The 25,003-nt window shown below is 44.8% G+C and overlaps 1 protein-coding gene across 2 annotated transcripts in view; it reads right to left on the reverse strand.

Moving 5' to 3' along the window:
- Window positions 1-4,802: 4,802 nt before the first annotated feature.
- EXD2 (exonuclease 3'-5' domain containing 2) overlaps window positions 4,803-25,003 on the reverse strand; it is a 53,401-nt gene continuing 33,200 nt past the window's right edge. Inside the window, exons 4-10 of one of the 2 annotated variants that reach the window (XM_081087709.1) lie at window positions 22,817-22,943; window positions 18,869-19,200; window positions 17,576-17,682; window positions 17,191-17,326; window positions 15,799-16,155; window positions 11,823-12,057; window positions 4,803-5,386 (exon numbers count right to left, since the gene is read on the reverse strand). In XM_081087709.1, coding sequence (XP_080943835.1) covers window positions 11,841-12,057; window positions 15,799-16,155; window positions 17,191-17,326; window positions 17,576-17,682; window positions 18,869-19,200; window positions 22,817-22,943 — 1,276 coding nt within the window. In that variant the 3' untranslated portion in view covers window positions 4,803-5,386; window positions 11,823-11,840. Of the gene's footprint in view, window positions 5,387-9,293; window positions 12,058-15,798; window positions 16,156-17,190; window positions 17,327-17,575; window positions 17,683-18,868; window positions 19,201-22,816; window positions 22,944-25,003 lie in introns of those variants that run through there. The other variant, XM_081087708.1, reaches the window with a different exon arrangement.

The raw sequence follows: 25,003 nt of genomic DNA on the forward strand, positions 1-25,003 counted from the left end.
CCTGTTCCCAGGATTGGTCTATATTTTGAAGCTCTCAGCAAGGCTGAAAATATCCATCGATACATTTTGAAGTGTAATTTCTACTCCCTTACCAGCCGAAATAATTGAACAGGAAGAAAAAGCTGTTAATGCAGGAGGCGTGTAACATTAGATCCACACTGCCTGGAAACTTACCATTGCAACGCAATTGAGGGTTTTCACAGCCAGTGTTTACGGTCATACATGCCCCCGCTCCCTGAGCCACCCTGAGGCCATCCAAAGGCCCATCAATCTGGCTTGGACACTGAAACCATTCACAGTGTCAGGAGCTGATGTCAAAGCAGAGAGAATATTTTAGAAAACCATCCTGCCGTTTGCCAGTGTGTAAATCTTGGGGTGTTTCCTCCTGGTAGGTGGTATAAAAGGCTGGGGCTGTCAGTGCTCATGGAGCCAGGAGTGGCGATCTCGGCGGTGGCATGGCCACGCACATCCTCCCCTCCCTTCGCATCCCGCGGCGTCCATGCACAGGCTGTCCTCTTATCCTAGTCTAGGATGGCACTTCTCCCTCCAGCCCAACAAAACCTTGCCTGCCTCTGTCTGCACAGTAGATCCGAAGGATGCAAGTTCTTTAGCATGGGGACGGGGAGGCGGGGGGCATGTGCCGCCTCTAGACAGAAAATAGACTGTACGGACTTTCATCTTTTCTGTCAATGCCTCTGTGCGTGTGCGTGTGTGTGTGTGTGTGTGTGAGGGTGTGCTGTTTTCCAACTGAAATTTGACTTCAGGTTTTCCCTGGAATTTGACTTCAGGTTTTTCCAGGAATTACTGATTTCTTTCCCTATATTTATGTCCAGTGATAAAAATGTCTAAATCCATGTCCAATCGTTTATCTTTCCTTCCATTTCTGAATCACATGTTTCTGTAAAGGCCAGTATCTAAATATGGAGCATTTAGTGTGTTCTTGGGCAAGGGGCGGTGATCAGAAGGTGTGAGTCCCGGGTGTGAGTCCCAGGCATGCCACTAGCTAGACGGTGACACTAGAAAGTCGCCTGGACCTCTTTCTTGTGTTTAAAATGAAATCTTTGGTACAAAAGGGCTTGGAAAGTGCTTTCTAGTGCATTTTAGGATTCTATTTATTTATTTTAATATTTTAAACCTTTCCCTGCCACAGCAAGAATTATTGGCAATAAACTGAGCACAATTTTCTTTATTATCATTTGGCCCCCCTGCATATATTACATACCCTACATATACACCCCAAAATTTTAAAATATTCCATTGGATCCGTCTGAAAACATCTGGATTACAGAATACCTAAAAAGGAGAAATTAGAACAGTGTACAAGAAATTGGCACGTCCAGGGATCCTCCGAGAAGGAAAACTTGAGAACAGGAGTGGGAGACTTTTCACCGTACATTCTGTACCTTTTGAATTTTTTACCACATGCATTTATTACCCCTCCCATTAATTTATTTTAAGCAAGGGAAGCATTTTCCTGTTTCTTCTTCCATAGGCCTTTCTGAAGCTCAGTTCCTGGGGGAGAGGAGCCCACGGTGGGGCTGGCATCACAAGCTGGAAGCTGCCCCTCAGCCCAGGCCCTGCCTAAGACCAACTCCAGCCAGTGGCCAGCAGCCTGCTCCCCCGCTGCCCCAGGCACCGGAGGGGACCTGTGGCTGCACACAGTTGCTGGCTGCCCTTGCCACTGACACTCCTCTGGGCTGTCAAGCTGGTACAGGGACTCCATTCAAGGTGTGCCAGTGAGGGGCTGGCTCCCCTGGCCCCAGCAGCCAGATGGGCAAAGGAGCCCAGGAGTTCAGCAAAGGCAGACGTGCATGCAGCCTGATTCTCCATATCTCGCCATTCCTTCTCAAAGACAGGCTGCCTTTTGTTTTGTTTTTTGCTAATATAACATGAGGACAGGAACATGAAAAAAAAAAAACAAACACCAAAAAACAACATACAGAAAAACAGCAAAAGGGCCAGAGGTGAGTGGGGAGAAAGGGTCATGAAGGCTCCCTTTCCTCCTGGCCCCACCGCATGCCACTTGCCTCCACCTGGCAGAGCCGGGCGCAGCATTGCAGGGCCCCCTCCCCTAGTTGCATCCCTACTGCCCGCTCCTCCACAGCCTTCCCGCAGGGCACCAAGCTTCCACTGGGCCTTCCTTTCCCACCTCTGTTTCTGATGATCACCTTGGGTGGGTGCAGGCCCCTCACATCTGAGTCCCCCCTTCCCTCCACCTTTCCTCTGGCTTCTGACTCCTCCTCCTCTGGCTGACCTAGTGCACTGCTCTCTGCCAGGAAACAGCTGCCCCCTCTAAGGCCCATTTCCCAGACAGGAGCTGTCTCCTGCCCACCACTGGGATGGTCAAGGCAATTCCTCTACCCTCCACCTTCTTTTCAGATATGGGTGGGTGGTCCCCCAACAGCCATGGGAGGGTGGGGGCAAGAGGACAACTGAGAGCCTCGGCAGAGTCCGGCTCGGAGCAGCAGACAGACGTGCACATGGCAGAGCAGACAGACAGACTCCACGAGATGTAACAATACAGCCAGGAGGAAAGCAGCTGCAGGGAAAGAGGAAGCAGAGAGTGCAGACCAATGAAGTGTCCTAAGTACTAAGACCAGAAAGGCCTGCGGACGCCATCCAGAGAGCGGTGAGAGGGCAACCAATGTCGGTGGATGAGGTCAAAGGAGAGCAGGGGGACTGTGAGGGGCTGGAAGCCAGAGGAATGGCGCAACAGCAGTCTCTCAGGAAGGGGCACTCAGCCCACGCTGTTGGGCTTATTGGCTACAGCAAGCAGCATCTATTTAAAACATACCAGGCCTGTTGCCTTGTTCTGTTTCTCTGCCCAGAAAGGGCTGGAGCCAAAGGCTTAGGGAACCATTCCAGCATTAGGGCCCTGCACGGACCACAGGGCTGAGAGCAACGAGATCCCTGCCCCATCTGGGAATCACCTGCCCCTCCACCCCCACACAAGCTGCCAGCCACTAAGCTCACAGCATATTGATCACCGTCCCAGAGTTGCGTGTGTTAGCCACTTCCACTGGGAAAGACTCAGGGAGCTCCTTCCATCTTCAAGCTTGTCAGGAAGCAGATGCTGCTCAAATGTGACATCTGCTCTAAGGGGGGCTGAAGGGGAGCTCTCCGACCAGTGGGGATATTCTTAATGACGACTGGAGAGGCCCTGGTGATTGGATTACAGCAAGACAAAGAGGAGAGCATGAGAGGATGGCGAGGATAAAACGGCCCTAGGGGAACCATATGGAACTCGAATTGGGAAACACCACGAGCCTCCCTCCTTTCCCGGGACCTACTGTGTATCTTTGGGAAGCTCAAATCTGGCGAGGGCCTGACTCTGCATGCACCTGCCATAGAGGGGAACAAAGTAGGCTGGGAGCTGGGAGCAGTGGCCAAGGAAAGCCATTCGGCGAGCTTTGCTTCCCTCTCTGCCTGAGAGGGTGGGAAAGAGGGTCCTTCCTTCCCTGGCTGTTGAGCCCATAAGCTTTGTAAAATACTGCTCTGTGTGAGATTTATGAGTGATTTATTGGTTTATGATCAAATCAAATTTTGCCTGCCAGAGAAGTTGGCTTTTCAAAATAAATTTGAGGTCAGTTCAATCCAATGTTTGAAGAGGAGGCCTGTGGGAGGTGAAAAACCATCCCGGTTCATGTTGTAACTTTGGAATTTTGATTGTCTGATTTGGGTCAATGTGGGTTGAGGGTGGGACTGTTTATAGAGCCACTATAGTTTGCAATCAAGCATTACCTTAAAACAAACAAAAAACTTAGCTGGTAGGTGTATGCAGGAGTGACTGCTAAAGAAATAGGAAAACAAAAAACTTGTTATTGTGGAAACTTTCAAATATATATTTAAAAAGTAGTAAGCCTAATATAAAAAACTCAGCTTCAACTCGTGGCCAATTCTGTGAGAAATACGGACGTTGAGCCAGATGACAGAGACAATGAACTTTTCAGGTCAGGACATTTGGGTTATCCTACTGAGGCTACAGGATCCAAGTTTCTGCAAAAATGCCCCAGGCTAGAGCCTAGAGCATGAAGAGAAAGGCAGAGAAACACTAGTGCTGGTTAACAACCACAGAAGAAACCTGGGACTTAATAAACAAAATAATATCTCTATATATCTCACTCTCTCGTCTCTCTCTGTCTGTCTCTGAAGGAGATGCCATGCACCAGTAATAGTAACAGTGGTTGCCTTTAAGGACTGAAAGGACCAGCAAGGAGATTCCCTTTTCCTGCTACATGCTTTTGTTTTTTAATATATTTTATTGATTTCAGAGAGGAAGGGAGAGGGAGAGAGAGAGAGAGAGAAACATCAATGATGAGAGAATCACTGATCGGCTGCCTCCTGCACGCCCCCTCCTGAGGATTGAGCCCACAACCTGGGCATGTGCCCCTGATCAGAATCAAACCTGGGACCTTTCAGCCCACAGGCCAATGCTCTATTCACTGAGCCAAACCAGCTAGCGCCCTGCTACATGTTTTTAAAAGTGTTGTGCTAGGTGCATATATTACCTATTTTTTAACGTAACTTGCTAAAGACAAACATCATTAAGTTTTGCAGTAACCACGTCCACTAGGAATGGCAAAAGGGCAAACTGCCTGCACTCGGACCACCAGATCTTCACCATATTTTGACCTGTCTTAGAGCAATTTGCTTAGCTAGGTGAAGGTACAACTTTCTAATTCCAAACTGTACACCATCAAGAGAGATATTTCACATAAAAAAAAACACCCCAAAACAAAAACCAGCCCTCAATGGCTACATGGGTATATACATTTGTCAAAATTTCACCACGCTGTACTCTTAGGATTTGTACACTTTACTGTATGTTCACGATACTACAATCCAATAAAGTATTATTAACAATCTCAGCCTTTGTGTACAAACAAGGCAAAGAATTTGGGGGGTTATTGGGGTGGTGGTTCACAGAAAGCTGTTGTTTTGGGAAAACAACACGATGAGGACGTTTTGCAAAAACTTGCTCTTTGGAAAGCGCCACTGCAGCATGTGCTTTTGGTTAAGCATTCCACGGCTGGAACGCAACTCCATGCTGAAATGCCGAGAAGATGAGGCAAAATCTTGGCCAAGGTCAAGCTCTGCTGATGGCTGAGAGGGGATGGCAGCCAACTGCTCTGCACTTGAATAACATTTAAAAAAGAAAAAGTAACCCGGAGTCATCTTCTCTTCCTTTTCTGAGCCAACTTTAGCCCTGCTCGTTGTATCCAAGAGCTCCGAGGAAGCCATATGGGCTGCGGCGCAGGCCTGCCCATCCTCCCGGGCCAAAGAGACAGATCTTGATTAAAAAGAAACTAAGCCAACGGACTGAGGCTCCAGTTGGCCCTATGGGATGTAACGGAAGATGTCTGAGTTTTGGGTAAAGTTAGGGTCCCTGTAGGAGAGGGCAGAGAAAAACACGTTAGCGTCCCTTTAGGCTCTCTGGTCACTGTTTCTGGAATAACAATCAATCTGGCAGAAAATGGGGCTCACTGGTTGTGTAGGTGATTACTGTCACAAGAGCTTCAAGTTTAGCATACTTGTCAGACATCACACCACACCAGGACACCGCACCCTCTCTGGATAGAAAATAAGCCCAAGGATGGACTGGAAATGTCTTTTCTGCCAGGTCGGAGGGAATGGATAGAGGGAAATGTCTTTCAGCAGCTTATAAAATGCGAACTTTATAATTTGCACATGACTGTCGAGCCTGGCAAAGGTCAGCAGGACAAGTCCAAGGCGAGTCAGGGTTATACAAAACGCAGGTCCCAGACACTGCCCAGCCTCCCTGTGAGTTCATGTCTTAGAATTCATGATGGATAACGATGTGTTAACAGTGTGGGCCCCTCAAATTTTCTTAAGTAATCATGACGACATAAAAAAAGAGAATATTTTTAACTTATTGGCTTACTACTTCCCCTTTAAAGTCCCCAATTCTACCCAATTCTCTGTATACAGTATAGACTTAATTTCTCCTATCCTTAAAATGAGAAGCAGTCACTCTTTTTTCTCAGTATCCTCCCATCTATAATACTTGGAAAGCTTGCCTCATTTCCATTCTGCACTTATCTCTTATTAAACCTTATAGCACTAGTAAGGTGGCTGACGATAAAGATTTCTCTTCTTTCTTTACTGTTAAATAGTGAACTGAGTAGAAATGCGAGTTCCCTAAGGCCACACACACAGCACAGCTTGGTGAGAGGAGCATTTTGATCCTAGGGGGAGTGCCAGATGGAGGCAGCAGGCACTCCCCAGTCAGTGAGGCCAGGAGGACATGGTGTGGCATCCTGCTCCCCTCCCTCCCTCCTTTCCATGCACAGTCTCCGTTCCCAGGGCTGGGGGTGGGAGGAGAGTATGCAAGGAGGCAGAAGACTCACATCACCCCCGGGAAAGCGCCACATAAAGAAGCAGTGGGATGAACTACCGAATGCTACAGCTAAGAAGGCCCTAATAGCACATCTAATTCCAACTCCTAATTTTACTGGTAAATAAAGGAGCCCAGAAAAGTTAAGTGATTGGTCCAAAGATACCCAGCAATGGCCAGACCCAGAGCCCAGGTCACCAGCTCACCCCTCAGATCCTCCGCCTCATGACAGAACTGAGTATAGAAAAGAGCAAAATATAAAGCCCATGAACTGTACTCCCATCACCACCACCAAATAAACGTGCCTCTTTTAAAACAACCCACGTCTCAATCTCCCATTTCTTTTCATCCCATTAGCTCACTAAGCTCAAATTTCTGATTCCTCCCTGGGATTTCATCGAGATCCTGACAGCCTGAGTAGTCAGGAGCCCAACTGTGCCCAGCATGTTGCAGCCTGAGAAGGGAGATCTTTGCGAAGCAGGAGTAGAATATAAGTAGCCTCTTCAACTCAGGAATATTGTAGACCACACGTCATGCTTATAATAATGCCGACTCTAAACTCAGCAGCTTTTGAAGTTTACGCTGGCAGAATGGCAACGGGCGACCCATTTAGCAAGAGAGCAAAATCTAAGAATGAATAACCAATAAGGAAGGAGGACGATGCTTTGAGTTCAGTCTGGAGTGTGTGCAATTAACCACTCCATTCAAGAGAATGATCTTCAAGGCAGTGTGCCCCACATTAGAAGAGGGACAAACCAGGATGCATGAACCAGGTCCTTGACACTCCCTGTGTGCAAATGAAGTCAGTTCTTGATTCTCCCCCAGCGATACCCATTTGTTCCCGTCACCCAGTGTCTAGGGACCTCCAATGGGTTGTCTGCAGACAGCTGATGAGTAGGAAACAACGGGCTGATGTACTTCCCACCTTCCCAAAAAATGTACTGGGATTTAAGCAAGGGCCTTGGTACCTCAAGCAAAACTGCTCCAGGACTAGGGACAGGCAGAAGGTATTAGGCTCCAGCATGAGGAGGCAACATTGGTGCATACCTGAAAATTATAACAGTTCTAAACTAAAAATATTTGGGGGATTATGTATTATTTTTATGTTATGATCAAGAGTTAATCATAACAAGAATCATTCTTTTTTTTTAAATGTATTTTATTGATTTTTTACAGGGAGGAAGGGAGAGGTATAGAGAGTTAGAAACATCGATGAGAGAGAAACATCGATCAGCTGCCTCCTGCACACTCCCCACTAGGGACGTGCCTGCAACCAAGGTACATGCCCTTGACCAGAACCGAACCCGGGACCCTCTAGTCCGCAGGCCGATGCTCCATCCACTGAGCCAAACCAGTCAGGGCAAGAATCATTCTTATGCCTTCTCATCCAAAAAAAAACCACAACCAAACAAACTAAAAAAACAAAAACAAACTGGTTCTCACTGTTTTCCTAAGGGATTAGGTACTCTAAAAATGACCATCTGCACAACAGAAGAGACAAAAGATCAGAAAGAGGAATTCTTTAAAAATATATAATAATTAGTAAGTAGCAAACTGAGAAACTATTTCCTTTAAAAATAAAAAGTGAGCCCTAACCAGTTTGGCTCAGTGGATAGAGCGTTGGCCTGTGGACTCAGGGGTCCTGGGTTCGATTCCCGTTAGGAGCATGTGCCTTGGTTGCGGGCACATACCCAGTGGGGAGTGTGCAGGAGGCAGCTCATTGATGTTTCTCTCTCATCAATGTTTCGAACTCTCTGTCCCTCTCCCTTCCTCTCTGTGGAGGATCAATAAAATATATTTTTAAAAAATAATTTAAAAAATAAAAAGTGATACCTCTCATGAGGATGAGACATAATGAAAAAAAAAAGGGGGGGGGGGGGTAAATGAATGAGTAAAAAACTCAGAGGGGCAAGGTAAACTAAGAATTTAAATTATAGTCAAATGTTAGAGCCCGAACTAACAGGCAGAACAGGAAGCTGAACAAAAAAGCTCCTTCTGCCTGCTGGGTTCCTAAGAGTCTAAAATGAGGGATTAAAATGGCTTTATTTCAACAGAACACATTTTGTCATCTGATCTCTGTCCGTGACAGGGGTGAGAATAAGTAACTTATGTCTGCACTCTTAAGAAGCAACAAATCCCTGAATATTACACTTTGTTCACTTTCAGATAGTAAATCACCAATTGCTTGTCTAGGAGAAAAAAAAAATCTGTAAGTTTTATTTTAAAATAAAAACTTTCATTTTATTTTTACATTTTTATTTTCAAACAAGCAGTTTTTCCAAAAACCATTGACTGCAAAGGGCAAATGAGGTGATGGAGAGCAGGACACAGAGGGAAGCAGAGAAAGGACTCTGACCGGAACATGCAGAGAGGCTCTTGCTGGGAACTGTCCTCTGACCGCTACTCACAGAGAAGCTCCGCAAATGCACTGGAACATGAGCCATGGGGTCAAAGAGAAGCAGTCCCTTAATACACATCCCTAGAGATGCTTTCAACTTGTACTCACACCAGCAATGTGAGTCCCCTCCTCACGATCCAATCTCTAGGGTTCTATTCTAATGAAATTATTAAAGACATAGGCAAAGATTTATACATAAGAAAGTTCACCACAGCGTCACTGATATTAACTAACAAAGAACCTGAAACAAGCAAAATTTTTAAGTATGGGAATGAATAGCTAAAGTCAGGTAGAACCACGAGAGATCTACTTTCCAATATTGAAAGATACAGGAAATTAGTTACTTGTGATACCATGTTAAGTGAGGGGGGGGGGGGAATAGGATACCCAGCTGTATATATGTATGACTCTCAACTTGGTTTAAATACATATATTACATGCATTTTTATATACCAAAAGGAAACTCATAAATATATCAGCAAAGGTTAGCTCTGTTCCAGATGGAGGTAAGATGGATTATTTTTATTCTTTTTTCAGACTCATCTATAATAAACAAACATTACTTTTGTATCAGAAAAAAACAGTAAGTATTTATGGTATGCCTATTCTAAAATATCTCATTTAAAATATCTCATTTAAAATAGCAATTGTTATCTTTCCTTAGGGAAAGGCTGCTAAAGTCCAAGGCTGACTATCCCTGGCCAGTGTGGCTCAGCTGGTTGGGCATCTTCCCATGGACAGAAGGGTTGCAGGTTCAATTCCCAGTCAGGGCACATACCTGGGCTGTAGGTTTGATCCCTGGTGGGGGGTGTGCAGGAGGCAGTCGATCAATGTTTCTTTCTCTCTCTTTCCATTCCTCTCTCTCTAAAAATCTTTAAAAGTAAAGTCCAAAGTTGACTCAGTGAACAAAAGACTCAAATGTACACAATAACTTCTGAAAAGGATGAGACACCTCGTGTGCCACAGTCTAGCTTCCTCCTCTACCATGGCTGCTGGCTCTGTTACTGGGCTTTGCAGGAAGCTCTGCTGGGGACCTCATTCCTTCTTCTCACAGCAACCACTGCACCTTACGGTAATTGGCCTGCACCTTAATTGACCTGTACGAGTCTCTTACCTCTGAGCATGAGGATCACAAGGGAAGAGAACGCAAGAGTCCTAATACCTGTTTCAGAGGAAGTTTTTCTTATAAAGCTATCAAAATGACCCCAAATAAGGTACATGCATTTTTTAAAATCTATTTTTATTGATTTCAGAGAGGAAGGGAGAGGGAGAGAGAGATAAACATCAATGATGAGAGGGAATCACTGATCTGCTGCCTCCTGCATGCCCCATACTGGGAATTGAGCCCACAACCTGGGCATGTGCCATTGACTGGAATCGAACCCAGGACCCTTCAGTCCGCAGGCCGACACTCTATCCACTGAGCCAAACCGACTAGGGCTAAGGTCCATACATTTTGAAACATAAATCTTGAGTTGTGTTCGGGAACCATGTATAAAAGTCTCTTCTCAAGAAGGAATATATAACAAAATCTTTGAGTGCCACCTTGTGGCAAGTCTGACTACTGCATGACCACTTGTCCGTCTCCATGAGCTTCATGCAATATGGTCTGAGACACAGGCCCCATAATGACCTAAGGCATTGAACATAGGGTCCCCACAGTGCCTGGTACTATTCATTTTTAAGGATTTCTAGCTTAGATCCCAGAAATGCCTTTTTGAGGACAAGTTGGAATGAAGGGGCAGAGGAACAACATGTAAGATGTGCATGTGTGTCTGTGGGTTGCTGTTGACCTGCCAAAGCTGCACTGTGTGTGTGTGTGTATCCATCCATGCCCACATACGATGGTACTTCCACATGGACGACTATCTCTTCCCCCAAGAATGTTTACCAACTTTATAAAGTTATGAAGAAAAAAGTTTTACAGTTACAGTCCGTAAGTTTTGTGCTTAGAAGTTTTATTTATCAGAGCAACCATCACCAACTTGGGCACAATTCCCAAGTTGATTTCATGCTTAAAGTGGCGACCTCACATTTTGAAAGAAAAAAACACCACTATTTTAAAATCTAAACACATAAGTTAATCTCAGTGTTCCAGGCATGGGGGGAGGTGGAGAGATCACTGCAACCAATTGTCTCCAGGAGACAATTAAGTGCTGGCAAGAGGTCAGTACTGCAAATTGATGGAAACAGAACTCTGGAGGGACCAGATACTGATTCTGAGAAAAGATCATCTTCCGCCCAGGAAGGGATTAAGCTAAAAGCCTTGCAGTTATGGGCAGGAGGATGGTAACCAGCAGACAATGAACAGCATGAGAGGAAAAGCACAGCAACTTATCGAAGTTCCCTGGGGAGATGGTGCTGAGGCTTCTCTCTGCCACACCTGGTGGGAGGCCTGTCTCTAGAAAAACGATTCCCTCTAGTGTTAGTGTGGAAGCAAAGTAAGGACGTTGTCGCTTTGGTCCTTGACATGTCGAGGGGAGCAAGCTCAAGTGTGTGAAATCAACTGAAGTGATTCAGTTGGGAATGGATCCCAAACAGGTGCATTGTGGGAGAGCATAAGCCAAAGAATGTGTAATTATGAGGCGGAATTGGGAAAATTCATCTGAACCCTTGATCGCCTCTCCAACCCCCTGAAGAACTTTTTCTCCCCTCCTAGCCTGACGGGATTGAAATGCTTAGCCCGTTTGAGATAACTCAATATACTGAACAGGGAAGAAATGTATTAAAAAACCTGAGAGTCCTGACAAGTCACTTCAGGGAGAATCCTTCATTTCCCATCTGCACCGGGAAAGCAGAAGAGGAAGAGTAAAATAAATCCAAGACCCTCCTTGTCCACAAAAATAAAATAAAATGGAGGGGAAAAATAGAATTTTCATTCTGCCCAACTAAAATTTAAAACCATAAGCTCCCCTTAAAACAAGAGCCATGCTCCATCCACCAGAAGCATTCTGGGATCGGTATGGGTTAGTATTCGGAGTTGTGTCACAGGCTTTGACAATTAACAACGTATTAAAACGGGAAGAGGTGACGGTTCCACCTTGGCTCCAGCTCCCCAGCTGTCCTCACCTGGGAGGAAAGCCGCTATCACGACAGCTTGATGGGAAGGTCTTCCCCGTATTTCCGGAGCAGCTTCTGATGGTTGTGGTCCACTGACCACTGCTGGGGCAGGTGCTTGGGCTGCATGGAGTCCAGGAAGTGCTGACGCCAGCGGCTCTCCAGCTGCATGAGGGAGCGCAGCCCACCCCGGCTATGGCACTGCACCACCTTCAGCCCATGAGGAATGTAGTTTTCATTGGAAATCCTGCCAAGATACAAAAGTACACAGGGTCTGAGGGAAATGGGCACAGGACGGTCTCACAGACGGCCCCAAATGCTGTGGGCCACAGGGCTTCCGAAGTGTGAGGGAGGCTGCTAGACGCCTAACGGGGGTACTTTAATGTCTATGAAACAGCCTCTTTCTCATATATGCCTTTTTTTTTTTTTTTTTTTTTTTAGTTTGGGCATGTTGCCCACAATTCAACGGAGAGCATTTGGGGATTCAGAGCTGAACTTGAGGGAAAACCAATGCATCGTGCTCAGCCACTGTAGAGGGCCCTCCTGTCTGGCTGATGAGGGTGGAGAATGCTGGCCCTGTACGTACCCCAAGGTGCTCAGTTACCAGCTCACAACTCTTTCAAGTTATTCATCCTGAACCATGCCCAGTGTTTATATGAGGCTGTTAAACCAGGCTGTTAACCTGTTCCAGTTTCTCATAACAGTGTAATACCTGAATGTAAAATGCAAGTGGAGGCATTTCTTTAGGGCCCTCCTCCTCACAAAAGGAATGCCAAATCACATCCATGTAAGTATCACATCATGAGAAGCATCACATCATGGGAAGTATCACATCTATGACAAGTATCACATCCTGAGAAGTGCTTTAGTCACAATGAAATGCTGCGGTGGCTTGCTGTGCAGCTGGTGTTATTTTTTTTTAATATATTTTATTTTATTTTTTTGTTTGTTTTGGTGGGTTTTTTTGCTGGTGCTGTTTAATAGGAAAACAAATCCCTGCCTCCTTCCCAGCTAGGCTGAGGGGCCTAAAAACCTGCTCTGAAACCAGGTGAACAGTGTTTTCACCTCCTCTGAATAAAGATCTCCTTTCTCAGGGGTTCCCTGCCCCGCAGACGCAGCTCCTCTCCCTGCGCCCACGCCCCTCTCATCCTCCTCCCAAGACCCCACCAGTCTAGCAGCATCAGTACCTTCTGAGTATTTCTAGACATTGTACTAGTTAGCTCCCGAGCAACCCACTAACTAGTCTGTCTTTTCCCAAAACAGCTGTTCTCCTTGGTCCTAGACATCCAAGTCAGCAAGATAAATACTAGAAAGGTCTGTGGCTGAAAGGGGAAGTTTGGTGGCTTTAGGAAATACATTTGGGAATTGGTTAAAAGAGCCAGTGTCACTAATTTCTAATATGACCTTGGCAAGTTACTTAATTTTAATCTTAGGGTATCTAATATGAAACTTGGAAAACAACATGTATTCTAAAACCTTAACAAGGATAAAATTCAGTAATAAATTTTTTTAAACTCTGATTTTTTTAAAATTAAGATATAATGTTAGTTACCAGTAAGAAGCCTAAATCCTGCCTCATAGGGTCTGTTAGAAGAAATAATCAAAGCAAGTTATATAAAGGTTAGTAGCCTGCTAGATAAATATATCTATAAATATTTGTTCAATAAATATTTGCTGCTATAGTTAAAGTATTTTGGGGGTTTTTATGACAAAAACTGGGTGGGGGATTCCCTCAGCCCAGCCTGCACCCTCTCTAATTGGGGACCCCTGGGATTGGGCCTAAACCGGCAGTCAGACATCCCTCCCGCAATCTGGGACCACTGGCTCCTAATGGCTCACCTGCCTGCCTGCCTGATTGCCCCTAACCCCTTTGCCTGCTTGCCTGATGGCCCCTAACCTTTCTGCCTGCCTGCCTCATCACACCTAACTGCTCTCCTCTGCCGACCTGATCGCCCCCAACTGCCTCTGCCTCAGCCCCAACACCATGGCTTTGTCCAGAAGGAAGCCGGACATCCGGAAGATGGCTGGTCGACCCGGTCTAATTAGCATATTACCCTTTTATTAGTATAGATAGATTATATAGGATAGGATTGCTTAAATGGGGGGGGGGGCTTTTTTAGCAGGAGGAGATGCTCTTTGCAGACAAAAATACATAATCCCTATATCTGGACTGATAGCCAGCCATATGCACTATACTGCCAAACTGGTTATTAAAAAATTGAACCGCGCCCTAGCTGGTTTGGCTCGGTGGATAGAGTGTCAGTTTGTAGACTGAAGGGTCCCAGGTTCAATTCCGGTCAAGGGCATGCACCTTGGTTGCGGGCACATCCCCAGTAGGGGGTGTGCAGGAAGCAGCTGATCAATGTTTCTCTCTCATCGATGTTCCTAACTCTCTCTCTCCCTTCCTCTCTGTAAAAAAAACAATAAAACATTTTTAAAAATTGAACCGCTTTCTTACACCTTACACCAAACAGCTGTTGCCCTTAAAGCCCCTCCTCAGCCCTCACCTTAGGTTCTGCCTTCCCAGTTCACCCAGATTAGGTTCTGATTGGTCAGTTTCTATGCCAGTCAGCATCAAAAGCTACACCTCCTATGCAGCCATTGGCTCCTCGCAGTTCACCCAGATTTGGCTCTGATTGATCAGTTTCTACGCCAGTCAATGTCAAAAGCTCCACCTCCTAGGCAGCCATTGGCTCTTTGCAGTTCACCCAGATTTGGTTCTGATTGGTTGGTTTCTATGCCAGTCAGCACCAAAAGCTCCACCTCCTAGGCAGCCACTGGCTCTTCTGGGAAATCCAGAACGCCCGCTGACAGCTGTCTCTCTCTCTGAGTCTATCTCTGGACCTGATTCGCAGCAGCTGATGATCAGGCCCCGCCTCTCTCTTTCTCCAGGCCTCGCCAGTAGCCCCGGCGGCTGCTGATCAGGACCTGGCTCTGCCTCCAGGCTTCTCTCTAGGCCTGATCCACAGCTGCTGTGGCAGCGGTGAGGTCATTAGGCATCCTGCCCGGCCCTGGGAGGCTAATGACCTCGCCGTGCCTGCCTCACCCCACCCACCACTCCGCTGCCCTGGCCGCCCACCTGCCACCAGCCTTGTGGGCTGCAGAGGAGGACCAAGAGGTGCTCCATGCACTTCCTGGTGACTGGTTGTCTGTCTGGTTGTTTAGGTCCTGACGGCCCTAGGCTATTATTAGTAAAGATATTACAGGCAACTAGCATCACTAACAGGGTCTTGTGAACTTCAGTTCAATTATTTCAACCCCTAGGACTTCTGAAGAAAGTGAGTTGGGAAGCAGAACTATAGCAGGTGGCCCAGAGTTTTTATCATCTGAACTACGGACCCATTCATTTCTTAAGACCACAAACTTCTCATTGAGGAACACTGAGTTAAGGCATATGAATTCAACTATGTACTAATGGAGAAGGAGGTCTGAGAAAGGAAGGAAGGAAGGAAAGAGGAGAAAATAGTCATAGAATTCTGGCCAGCATTCCATCAGTGGCTCAGTACCCTGGAGTGCAGGTGAAACAGGAAACATGAATCCACTGTCACAATTCCCACAGACCTGAATGAGGTGAGACACAAAACCACACATACTGTATTTCATGGGCAACTTCAGTGATTTGAGGGTATTTACTACTATTTTCATTTTGTGTGCTGACTTGAGAATTTACTTCTGCACTGAACATATAAAGCACAACGCTACTGCATTTCAACTTTCCTGCTAATCATGAAAATAGATGTAAGTATATGACTTAAAGGGTCAAGGATAAAAGGAAAGTCTCCTATAGAAAGGAAATTCTCAAATAGATTGTTCCGTGATATTTTAAGCCATTAGATACCTGGATAATCATGAGATTATGCACTGCACCTAAATGACTAATGGCCCCTCCCCCCTATCCCCTCCTTGGCAAGTGTTCCCACTAAGTAGTCAAGGTTAATGACACTGGATTAATCCTCACTCCTTCTCTGACCAAAACTGCCCACTGTACCTGGTCTCCAGGCTGGCAGCCTCTTGAAGCATCTCATCTGTGACCGTGTCTGTGCTATAGAACTCTCTGAGAGCTTGCAGCAGCTCCTCCTTTCGATGAGCAGGCAGGCTCTCGGCGTTGAGCAGGGCCCTGGCCCCAGAGCGCATCTGCCGGCGCTCTGGGTCCTCCAGCAGGCGCAAGCCCTCCTCAGAGCCAATGGGGGCCTGGAACTCCTTGGCCAGCTGCTGCTTCAAGTGGTTGTCATAGTAGTTGGAGATGGCATGGCAGGAGGTGCAGAGCAGCAGCACGTCGTGGGAGTTGTGGTCCTTCATCTCAATGGGGAAGTGCTTCCGGTACTCGTGTGGGACCACGTTCTTCCTGAACACGCCCACCCAGAAGGCAGTGCTCATTAGCATGAGAACAGAACACACCTGTAGCTAGCATGGGGGCTGCTGGATTCTGATCTGGGCCTGAACATAACTGTGAAGCCTTGAGTACCACAACCCGACAGGGAGGACATAAAAACATACTACCTATTCCACTCGGCCCACCTACCTACCTATGCCCTAAGTTCCTTTAGTGAGAAAAGACTACCTGCTCTCAGGCTTCAGCGGAGGGTCAGGGGTAGGGGGAGGCTACTGAAAACCTTTGAGAAGGTTGTGCTCCCAGAAGGAAAAGTATCAGAGAAATGAAAAGAAATTCTAATGGCCTTTAACAGCTGGAAAACAACTCTCTCAAAGCATGCAGCAGGTAACCTCTACTCCTGAAATTCTGGAAGCCAGGTAACCGGAAAAAGCCAATTTCCTTCATCTGAAGAATCTCCTTACTCTAAGATTATTTCCCTGGTTCATCAAAGTCCATCATTATTTCTTAAAAACTAAGCTCTCAAGAAAAACTCTTGGCAGCAACAACTACTGTCTCACTTTTCAAGGGAGGAGGGAAGAACCTGAGTTACCCCCCAGAAGCCCAGGAGAAAGCAGCTTCACCTTCACTAGAGAACGGCCTTCCCAGACTATTCCAGAGGCAGCCTCGGGTCATCCGGGTACTGCACCAACAGTCCCACAGCGCAGAATGCCTGTGAGCCCCTCGGGGAGGCTTATGATGACAGAGAGAAAGGCAGCTCCTGAAGGAACTGCTCTCCATTCCTTGGTGAGCAAAAGGGAACCACTCTCTTTCTGGCAAGCCGTTACAGAGAAGAGCACTGCATTCCAGAAACTCAGAACTGGGCTCAGGAGGGGTAGGGGCACCAGAGCAAGGCCAGGCCGAGTGGCAAACTCTCAGGGAAACTGGCATCCACCCTCAGGACAGGTCTCGCAGCCAAGTGGGCAGATGCCAGCAAGGCCCCTGAGGGCTCTGCATGTGGCTACAAAGGCAATTCCCATGGAGACAGACAAGCCGGCAACCCACACTCACCGAATGTAGGAGTCTTTCTTGCCACACACTACACACAGGTTCTCTTTAACCATCAAGTAGTAGTCTCCTGGGGATTCAGGTCTTCCCGCAGGTTCAAACTGTAGCTTGACCACAAAAGGCTCTTCACTCACCAGCTCTTAGAGAAAAGAAGTCTTAGTTAGTATCTGCCTGCTCAGCTGTGCCCCAGAGAAGAAAAACAACCTTAATTGTTCTCGGCTGTCCTGGCAAACATCACTGTTTCTGGGTCTTGAATAGTCCCGTCCCATGTGACTCAAGGTCTCTCTGCCTTCTTCTATCCACTCCTCTCCCTCACCTCACTCTCCACTCCTGCCAGTGCCCACACGAACCTAATTTACAGATCAAATATGACAGCTGAATCTCAAACCTCCAATGCCTTTGTCCAGGTACCACTGAGCTTTTCTTCGATCACAAGTGCACAGGGGCTGTCCGTCAGGAGCATGGAGGAAGCAGTTATCGTAGAGCGGTGATTTTCTGCAGGGAAGGGAGAAAGAGGGCTAACCCTGAAAGCTAACTATTGGTCAAGGCATCAGTCATCTTCCCATGCTCTCTTCTGAGTAAGCCAGGCTATTCTCAACACCAGGGACAGCAACAAAACTAAACATGGGAAGAAAGCATATTAATGCCTCCCTCTGCATTGGGCTAGGAAACAGAAATAAAAATGAAGAGTTCCTACTTCTAGTTTTAATATGCATGGATTGGGACATTAGGGACTAAGTTCTATTGTGAAAATAAGCAGGAACAGAGCACCAAGAAAACTGCCCTATGGAGTAATCACTGGATTAAACAAAGTAAATTAAAATGAAAGAACTTCAAGTTAAAGTAATGAGGGCCACGTGGGTTTACTTCTGGCTCAAACGCAACACTTGCTTCAATTTAATTATCCAATTCCTGAAGGCACTTTGCTACAGGGACCAGAGATTATTAGTCATCTTTCTGTAACACGGGCATTGGCTTAGAGCTGATGCCATTCTAAATAGTCAAATACCAAATGAACAAGAAATCAGATGACACATTTCTCCTGAAAAGTATGAGGCATTTCATGTTATTCATTTTCACAGCTATTCTGAAGCAAGCAGGAATAATTAATTTTACCTTCATTTATAACTGGAGAAAGTACAGGTCTAAGGTCATCAGGGTCAGTGAGAAAGCTAAGTTAAGCTCTCCTCACTTCCACCCCAACTGCCCAACAATGAAGAAGTAAAAAGGGTCCTAGCCGGTTTGGCTCAGTGGATAGAGTATCAGCCGGCAGACCAAAGGGTCCCAGGTTTGATTCCGGTCAAGGGCACATACTTTGATTGCAGGCTCCTCCCCACCCCAGGCCCTGGTCGGGGCGCATGCAGGAGGCAACCAATCGATGTGTTTCTCTCACATCGATGTTTTTCTCTGTCTTTCCCTCTCTCTGCCACTCTTCCTAAAAATCAATGGGAAAATATCCTCAGGTGAGGATTAAAAAAAAAAAAGTGAAAGGAGGAAAGTACACAAATAAATCAAAGGATAGCTCCAAATGTCCTTGAAGGAAAGGAAGAATAATAAACCATGGAGAACCTTTGCTTCCTTACCACATGCCTCCTCCTATTCCCAAGGTGAGATATCACATGTGCCTTTTGCTGGAGGCTGGGCCTCTGACACTTTACTAGACATGAAACAAGTCAATTACCTGGCAGAATAGCCCACCCCCAGGGGCTTTCTTTTATGTTTTCTGGGGTCTCTCCCTTGATGGTTGCCTGGCACCGTTACATCGACCTTAGACTTCTTATTTCCTGGTTTTTGCTGAGAGTCTGTTGCTTCCCCATTAACCTCTTCTCCCAATCTGCTAATTCCTTTGCTTCGGAATGGGATGTCTACCAAATCCTGGCATTTCTCCAAAACTTTTCTCCAGCCAATGAGGTCATCATTTTCTTCTAAAGTTGGATTCCTAGAGAAAGGGTATCCAAGAAGATGGAGAAAGAGAGCCACTGAAATCTGGGCATCCCTGGCAGCATAAATTACCTGAAGAGAAAAGTCAGAGATCAGTGGAATCTAGAAGGCAAACCAGAGAGAGCAACTTCAAAGTCATCACAAAGATATAAACAATTTTCAGGTCTAATTCACGATGTATGATAACCTAGACATCTTCTTAAATTTTTATTATGAAAAATGTAAAACTATACAAAAGCAAATCAAATACTGTAATGAATTCTCATGTTCCCTATGTTTAAACTAAAATAGTTAAAATAATAACTTACTTTAAATGCTTGAAAATTCCAATCTATGTAAATCAGTGAGGTTTCTTTCTGTTTGCATAATTTTATTGTATCTGCTACCAAACCCACTGGACAGATTTTTTTTCAAATCTGGAGTAGGGTAGTTACCACAGGTGTGACAACTAGTACACGAACTTCACTTTGGGGATAGTCTCATCTAGAACAGCTGAGACCAACATTCGTTAAGAGGCCTGTGTGACTGCCCTAGCTAGTTTGGTCCTGGGTTTGATTCGGTCAAGGGCACATGCCAGGTTGCGGGCTCAATCCCCAGTACGGGGTGTGCAGGAGGCAGCCGATCAATGATTTTCTCTCATCGTTGATGTTTCTATCTCTCTCTCCCTCTCCTTTCCTCTCTGAAATCAATAAAAATTGAAATTGAACCTGTGACCCTTCAGTCCACAGGCCAACGCTCTATCCACTGAGCCAAACTAGCTAGGGCATACACACAAAAGTAAGCCTGGTAAATGGAACTATTAGTATGGATTTTTTAAATGCTTAATAAAATTTCCACCTAGACCCAACAATCTACGTATCTATCAGCAAGTTGTCTCCTACCGGAAAAGAGTGTACTTCAATGTGAAAAGTTCAGAGTGCTTTTTAACAATTATTTTTCAAGTGATAAAAAAACCAAGGCACTTGCAACAAATGGTGCTGGAACAACTGGACATCCACATGCAAAAGAATAAAGTTGGACCCCTACCTCATATCACCCAAAAATTAACTCAAAATGGATCATAAACCTAAGTGTAAGAGCTAAAACATAAGACTCTTAGAAGAAAACAGAGGAGCAAATGATTATGACTATGAGTTAGGTAATGATTTCTTAGATATGAAACCAAAAGTATGAATAATTTTTTTAAAAAACTGACCCCATCAAAATTAAAATCTTTTGTGCACCCTGGCTGGTTTGGCTCAGTGGACAGAGCGTTGGCCTGCGGACCAAAGGGTCCCGGGTTCGATTCTGGTCAAGGGCACATGCCTGGGTCGTGGCCTCGATCCCCACTAGGGGGCGTGCAGGAGGCGGCCATCCATGATTCTTATCAATGATGTTTCTATCTCTCTCCCTTCCTCTCCCTTCCCCTCTGAAATCAATAAAAATCTATTATAAAAACAACAACAACTTTTGTGCTTCACACAACTCCACCAAACCTAGCTGTTGGGGGAGGAGGGAGGGGAGAGTGACTGCTAATGGGTATGGTGTTTCTTTTTGGGGAGCTGAAAATGTTCTAAAATTAGATTGTGATGATGGTTGCATAATTCTGTAAATATACTAAAATTCATTTACTTGTACATTTTAAATGGGTGAATTTTATTGTATGTGAATTATGTTTCAGTAAAACTATTATACTTGATCTTAGTCAAAAGGCCGAGAGACAATTCAGTAAAACTATTATACTTTATCTTAGTCAAAAGACCGAGAGACATTTCAGTAAAACTCTTAAGAGGCCGAAACCGGTTTGGCTCAGTGGATAGAGTGTCGGCTTGCGGACTGAAAGGTCCCAGGTTCGATTCCGGTCAAGGGCATGTACCTGGGTTGCAGGCACATCCCCAGTAGGAGATGTGCAGGAGGCAGCTGATCGATGTCTCTCTCATCGATGTTTCTAGCTCTCTATCTCTCTCCCTTCCTCTCTGTAAAAAAATCAATAAAATATATTAAAAAAAAACAACTCTTAAGAGGAAGGAAGCAAAGAAGGAATGAATGAACAAACGAAGGCACAAAGAAGTAACTTACTCAGGGTCACAGCAAATCAGAAATGGCTGTAGAAACCAATTTCACATAATTTGATTCCTAGAACTCTCACAGGATAATATTAACCTTAAGATACTAATTATTGCTAACTCCATTAACAACATTTTGGAAGGATGAACAAGTGGTAACTGACTTGGCCACCAAGAGAAGGCTGAAACCTAGACCTATAATAGGGGGTAGAAGCCAAAAATTAAAAATCAAATTAATTTGAGCCACAAAGAATGGCAAAGCATAAGGAATGGGAGGCAGCAGTTGTCTGTGAAAGCAAGGATACACGTAGGGGTGAAAACAGAAGGATAAGGTGAAAGTCTCCATAAAGCACACTTAAACCCTAGACCTCTTTATACCACAAGGCCAATTACTCCTTCTCTAACCCAAAAGAGTAAAAGTTTGTAAAACCAAAACTAAAATGGAGTCATTTATGCCAGGGACAAAATGGAACGGGCCAAAGCAGGCACATTAAAGAAAACAAAACTTCACCTAACATAAATTGCAGGAATATTTATAGCTCTCCTCAGAAATTAGCAGAGGACACCAACCAATACCCAAACACCAAGTCTGTTCATACCATCTTTGGACTTCCTTGTTCCTGTCTCAGCTACCTGGATCCAAATAAGGAAGAAGACCACTAGACAACCAATAAGCTGAAAAAGCCAAATAACTTCCGCATTTACCATCGTCTGTGAGCAACTCAGAACGCATTGCTCCTGTAGCCTTGAATTTCCCGGCTTGCAAGTTGAAACTCTTACAATAAACTCATCTTGCCCTAACTGGGTTGGCTCAGTGGATAGAGCGTAGGCCTGCGGACTGAAGAGTCCCAGGTTTGATTCCAGTCAAGAGCATGTACCTTGGTTGGGAGAACATCCCCAGTAGGGGATTTGCAGGAGGCAGCTGGTCGATGTTTTTCTCTCATAGATGTTTCTAACTCTCTATCCCTTTCCCTTCCTCTATGTGAAAAATCAATAAAATATATTATAAATAAATAAACTCATCTTGTTTTATTCAATGTGTAGAATTTGGTTTTTGACAAGTTTAAGTCATATAATGGCTAAATCACAGAGGATCTGGACTTAGTAAAACCAGGCATGGTGGAGGTTGGAGGCAAAATGTCACCTGAAAAATAGGGGATTCCGGGAAAGTCTAGGTACTGAATGGTAAGACTAGCAGCACCTTTCCCTCACTCAGCCATCAGAATATAGGCTGTGGGGCTTATACCTCTTGAGCAGAAGACTAGAAGATTCATCTATGGAGAAACTGAGTAGACTGAGAAGAAAGACTTACAGTTACTGACATTTGACTGTAACTGATAATGTTATCTAATGTTTTATTATCTATAGTTACTGATAATAAAACCCACTAGTTCAAAAGCCCTGGCCATATGTGCTATGGTCTCAATCCATTTTTTTAAATGTCAAAATTAAAAATTATTTTCTGCATTTCCTAAAATTTCATTAAGCGTTATTTTAGACCAATTATCTTGGTTTCATCAGACAAGGAATCTATTTTAAGGCACTTCTGCCCAATACTTATATTTGAGGATTAGAACTTTAACAACAATTATACTTCACAACCAGTGTCTCTTCCATTCTTCAAGCACTCTGATAAGAAGTACCTGGTCCTCCGTAAGATTCTCAGCATCCCAGTTGCTACAACGAAGTACAAGGGACTTGTCAAGGGGAAAGTTCAAAACAGTCTCAGCAAGTGATTTCAGGCTAAGCCCATTACAGAGCAAATTGTTCCTACAAAAAAATAAATAAAATCATGTATCAAAAATGGAGAAAGAAAAAGAACAGGCAAATAAAAGAAACATAAACAGCTACTAAACAGATGACAGGTATTCAATTTCACTAGACATCAAGTAAGATAAAATCATACAATTTTTAAACTAGATTGCAAAGATTTATTTAAAATAACTATATCTAGTATTGGTGGAGCATGAAGAATCAGACAGTTTAACCTAACATTTGTGAACTTCGCATTTTTTACAACCTTTATGAAAAACAGTTTAACAATAAATAGTGATCAAAATGTTGAACATGAAAATTCTGATTCAACAATTCCATTTCTAGAAATTCAGCCTGAGGACAAATGTACATATAATAATCTTCATTACAGCACTATTTACTGTAGCAAAGAATCGGGAACAACCTAAATGCCCATCAATGGAAGGCTGGTTAAATATCCATGCAATTAAATTATATACAGCTATTACAAATAAGAATGTGGATCGCGCCGAAACCGGTTTGGCTCAGTGGATAGAGCGTCGGCCTGCTGACTGAAAGGTCCCAGGTTCGATTCCGGTCAAGGGCATGTACCTGGGTTGCGGGCATATCCCCAGTAGGAGATGTGCAGGAGGCAGCTGATCGATATTTCTCTCTCATCGATGCTTCTAACTCTCTATCTCTCTCCCTTCCTCTCTGTAAAAAATCAATAAAATATATATATATTTTTTTTTTTAAAAAAAGAATGTGGATCTATATTGATGTGAAAAGATGTCCATGATACATTAGTTAAGTAAAAAGAGACTGTGAAGGAAAACATATGCTATGGTCCCTTTATGTTAACATATATACTACATAATAAATGTGTGTATGTGTTTCTAGGTATGTGATCACAGAGAGAGGAAACACAAAGAGATAACTAGAAACAAATCAATCAAATGTGATATCTCTTGTTGTGAGACTTGGAATGATTATATATCTTCTTCATATTTTTCTATGTTTGAGTTGGCTACTGTTCAGGTATAACTTTTACAAATTTGAAAAAATGATAAGGCTATTTTCATCGAGGGATAGAATCTATATATATATAAAAGCCTAAGTGACCATTATGACCGAACGACTGGAACAACCAGAACCACTGGCTGACCAGTTGCTATGATGCACACTGACCACTAGGGGGCAGACGCTCATCGCAGGAGCTGCCCCCTTGTGGTCAGTGCGCTTCCATAGCCAACCTCTAGCTGCCCCTCCCCCCGGCCAGCCAACCTCCCGCTGCCCCTTCCCCTGGCCGACTAGCCCCCCCGATAGGCCTCAGTCGCCTGCCAGGCTAAGGGACCCCATCTGTGCATGAATTCATGCACTGGGCCTCTAGTATACAATAAAATTAAGTATCCTTTCTGCTCTCCAAACACTTTCTGGTTAAAATAGCTACGGGGTGATGAAAAACTTAACGTGTGCAAGAATAAGAGATTCCAAATAAGAGTTAACTGTGAAATTAAGAACATATTGGTCTACAAAAGTGAAGCTGGAGATTCCAAATGGCTGCAGAGTAAATGAAAGCTACACTGACATGCTCCCAGGACCAAACTGGAATTATAACTAAAATACAGAAAAACCTTCTTAAATCATCCACTGAAGACTAGCTGAAGTGAATGCTGATAACCAAGGATGGAAAGTGGAGACCACATAGAAACTGGTAGTAAATGTGGAGGCACAAAAGGGCTGGCCAGGCTCCCACAGACTGAAGCTCAAGTTCTGGAGGGATATCTCAGCTGTGGGGCATCTCCACTGAAAACTCTGGGGTCTAAACCCCAAGCTGGGTTCCCCAGCCCAGAGCACCAGAACTGAGAAAGGTGCCCACATGACATCTGGCTGTGAAAAGCAGTAGGGTTTCTGCCTGTCAGGGAGAGATGGCTGGAAATGCAAGCACACTCTTAAAGGGCCAACACACAAATTTTTGTGTGCAGCCACTCACCTTGGGCTCCAGGGGGAGGACAGAGTGGACTGGAGCTGTGTGAGCAGAAGCCAGGGTAGAGAGTTCTGGGGTTAGAGTTCAGAAGGCAGACACCCCAAATTCC

This window comes from Myotis nattereri, assembly GCF_964212035.1.
Source record: "Myotis nattereri genome assembly, chromosome: 1".
Lineage (NCBI taxonomy): Eukaryota > Metazoa > Chordata > Mammalia > Chiroptera > Vespertilionidae > Myotis > Myotis nattereri.